General features: G+C 36.7%; 1 protein-coding gene across 1 annotated transcript; it reads right to left on the bottom strand.

Moving 5' to 3' along the window:
- Positions 1-1,565: 1,565 nt before the first annotated feature.
- On the bottom strand, positions 1,566-2,437 carry LOC127900727 (uncharacterized). The gene is made up of 2 exons (XM_052435931.1): positions 2,237-2,437; positions 1,566-2,189 (listed from the first exon to the last, which is right to left on the bottom strand). The coding sequence occupies exons 1-2, from the start codon at positions 2,435-2,437 to the stop codon at positions 1,566-1,568; spliced, it is 825 nt and encodes a 274-aa protein (XP_052291891.1).
- Positions 2,438-3,995: the final 1,558 nt, after the last annotated feature.

Genomic DNA, 3,995 nt, shown 5'->3' with positions numbered 1-3,995 from the left:
TATCCCCTTGATGTCTGCCATGGTCCATCCAATTGCTCTTCTGTATTTTCCCAACAAATCTACTAAACTTTGTTCTTGACCTATATCCAAAGTAGAAGAAATGATCACAGGGAGTGTGTTGTTTTGACCAAGATAAACATACTTTAAATGTGAAGGTAACAATTTTAATTCAAGACTAAGAGGTGATTCAATAGATGGTAAAGTTGTTTTTACTTCTCTGTCTGAAAAATTCAGGTGCTCAATAAACCTGTTGTGTCTATCAGATTTTTTTCTTCCATCCAATCTATCTGATTTGCTGCAACATTTTTCTCTTCTACATCATCAAAGGTGGTGACTTTGTTGATTTCATTACTGCAGTATCTGTCCATTCTGTCTGTTACAACAAAATCTACAACACTTAGGAAACTGCAATCTTCTACTTCATCAGGACTTCTCATAGCCTCTAGTACATTAAATGTAACTTGTTGATCATTTACTCTCATGGTGAGCTCCCCTTTCTACACATCTATCAAAGTCTTTCCAGTTGCTAGAAAAGGTCTTCCAAGTATAATGGGCACCTCTTTATCAGTTTCGAAGTCCAGTACAATAAAGTCTAGTGGGAAGATGAATTTGTCCACCTTCACCAGTACATCCTCAATTTTTCCTTTAGGGTATACATGAGATTTGTCAGCTAATTACAGAGTGACTGTTGTTGGTCTGCATTCCCCTACTCCCAGCTGCTTAAATACAAATAATGGCATTAAATTAATACTAGCTCCCAAGTCACAAAGTGTTCTGCCAGCATACTTAGTTCCTATAGAGTATGGTATTGTAAAACTTCCTGGATCTTTCATTTTTATAGGAATCTTACTTTGGAGCATATGACTACTTCCTGTGTTAAAACAATAATTTCAAACTCTCCCAGCCTTCTCTTTCGTGCCAAGATGTCTTTTAGAAATTTCATATAATTTTGCATTTGCTCCAAGGCTTCCACAAAAGGTATATTTATGTGTAATTGCTTCAGCACTTCCAGGAATTTACTGAACTGTTTGTCTTGTTTTTGCTTCTGGAATCTCTATGGAAAAGGTAGTGGGTGTCTAAACTGTTGGGTAGCTTCAGGAGGTACCAAACTCTGTTTATTTGGTTTGGTGTAGGTTGTGGCTACTGGTGTTGCAAATTCTTTTTCAGCATGTTCTGATTGAATTCCCTCTGTTGTAGCTGTAGCTTGGCCCATGTAACCAGTGTTTTGATGGTTGGGTTGTTGTAACATGCTTCCATCTTGAGGTGGTTTTTATGAGGAATTAACTTCCTTACCCTTGTTAGTCACATTAACTAGGATGTCAACATTTTTTCCAGATCTCAAATTAATTGCTTTGCATTCTTTACCCTCTCCTAGGGTCTTCTGTGTTGCTAGGTAAACTTCCTTGAGTCCTGCTATTCATTGTTGTGGCAAGTTGTCCCATTTGATTTCCCAAGTTCCTCAAGGATATAGTATGACTCTGCACAATTGCTTCATTCTTTGCAATGTACTGCTTAATCAATGCTTCCATTGAAATGATTGGATCCTGACTGCTCTGTTTTTGCCCCTAACTCTGCTGATGAAATTCAGATGGTTGAGTGTTCTTATTTTGTCCATTTACTACTGGAGCATTTCGATTCTGACTACTCCATGAGAACTTTGGGTGTTGTTTCCATCCAGGGTTGTAAGTATTTGAATATGGATTGTTTTGAGGCTGTCGATTGAAATTACCCACATAGTTTACTGATGCTGGATTTCCAGGAAAATTATCAAAGTCATGTCCTTCACTACAGTATACACAAGAAAGTTTAGCAACTTGCTTCACTACTGCTGGAACAGATGTCATGGCCTTTACCATGTTAGTCAATGAGGTTACTTGTGCGGATAAGGCTGTAATTGCATTTATGTTATGTACCCTTGCTGATCCTCTTGCTGCTAGTTGCCGGGTTGATGGCCACTGATAATTATTATTGGCAATTATCTCCAAAATTTTGTAAGCTTTAGTGTAAGATTTGGATAACAGGGCTCCATTTACTGAAGCATCCACCATCAACCTTGCATTTTTTATCGGTGGAAAATATTTCATTAGGAATTTATCAGCCAACTCATTCCATATAGTGATGGAATCAGATGGTAACGAATTTAACCATGCTTTTGCTCGATCTCTTAAGGAATAAGGAAAAACCTCAGCCTTAAGGCATCTTATGTTGCTCCAGCAATTTTGAAAGTATCACTCACTTCCAAGAACAACTTAAGATGGAGATGAGGATCTTCATTTGGTAATCCATTGAATTGACCAATTGTTTGCAACATTTGAAACATCACTGGCTTCAACTCAAAATTTACAGCTTCTACTTCAGGTCTGATTATCCCAGGGTGTACAACTTGAGGAATTAACACAACATAATCTCTAATAGCTCTGTCTCTGTCATTAGCCATGCAAATAATATTGTTATTGCCTGGCTGTCTCTCGTTAGCATATTCATTCTGCTCTTCTTGAATGTTAACTGGTTGTAAGTGTTGTGCAAATTTTATTGAACTCACAAGTGCAAGAATCTATTTTAGAATAGATCAATGGTAACGAGTGTTGATCCCACGAGAAGGTAGATTTTAATTGTGTGTAGAATTAATTTTTCTAAATGGGTCGTTGGATTTGTGGTGAAAGTGACTTCAATTATTCTAAACTTAAAATTGAAATATCGAGAATAAATGGAAGAAAAATCTATTGAAATGACGTACTTGGGTATTTGGATCTGTATCAACATGCATCATGGGCTAAATACTCCTTATTAATGCTAATTAAATCATGAGGGGGGTTTTCACTCCTCATGAACCACACTCTAATCAATATGGTGCTAAGGGCTTATCGTGCCAAATAATAATAACCTTGAACTAGGGATCCAGTGAAACCAAGACAGTATCTAGACAAGATTATTATTATTTGTCAATGAGAAGTCAAAACATCCACAAAAACTAGAGAGGAAAAGAAAATAAATTTACCAAATAAAGCCCATGACACATGTTGAGGTTCACCTTCAACCCAAGCTTGAAAGAAAATTAGCTACTCATAATTGAACTAGGGGCAAAATGAAAATTTATTAAAATACGTAGAAAATACAAGATAGAGAAGGAATTACAGAAAATAGAGTCCAAAAATGGATTCAGAGATGCCCAAGTAGAAAGGAGAGGTCCCATTTTTATAGATACATCGAGTAAATCATGGCCATTGGATTAAAAATAGTTTACATGCTCAGGATTGCGCCACATCATCAGTCAATAGTACGCGGTTTGAACAGTCAACTGGTTTGAATAGTAACGTGCTTTGGTTAATAATAATCTTGTGTAATGCATGTACCGTACGCGAGATTTTTAGTCCACTGATATGCTGCCATGTCATCAATCAACAGTACACAAGAATTTTAGTCCAACAGGATCGTGACACCTCATCAGCCAATGCCACATCATCGGTCAATGCCACGTCATCGTTCCGTCTATGTGAACAGTGTCGTGAACAATACTGTACATGTGAATAGTACCATACATGTGAACAGTGACATTTTTCCTTTTATGCTCCTCCTAAGGTTTTCGACTGTCCTGAGTTCAAAAGTGATGTTCTTTTTGCCGTCTGATTTCTCGTTCATTGTGAAATGACCATGATGCCCCTACAATACATGAAATACTTAATTAAAATAAAACACACGTAATTAAATCACAAGAAAATTAATACATAAAAGTAAGGGTGTTAGTAAGATTTGAAATGTAAAATGATGATTTTCTCTTTTATAAATATACATTTTCTAACACTCAACAGTAAGGGCCCGTGAGGGTTCAAATTTCCCTCACCCTGCAAATTATTCATGCTTGAAACAATTTTTGACTTCCTTGGCTCTCTTCGCAATCTCCTAACAGTCCTTTCAATCTCAGGATCGAACTGAAATATCACAAATCTGTCTTTGCGCATGCAAGTATTGATTTGCCAATAAATAGAATGAATTAA

Source organism: Citrus sinensis, chromosome 3, assembly GCF_022201045.2.
Source record: "Citrus sinensis cultivar Valencia sweet orange chromosome 3, DVS_A1.0, whole genome shotgun sequence".
Taxonomy (NCBI): domain Eukaryota; kingdom Viridiplantae; phylum Streptophyta; class Magnoliopsida; order Sapindales; family Rutaceae; genus Citrus; species Citrus sinensis.
This window is presented reverse-complemented; position numbering and strand designations above follow the sequence as displayed.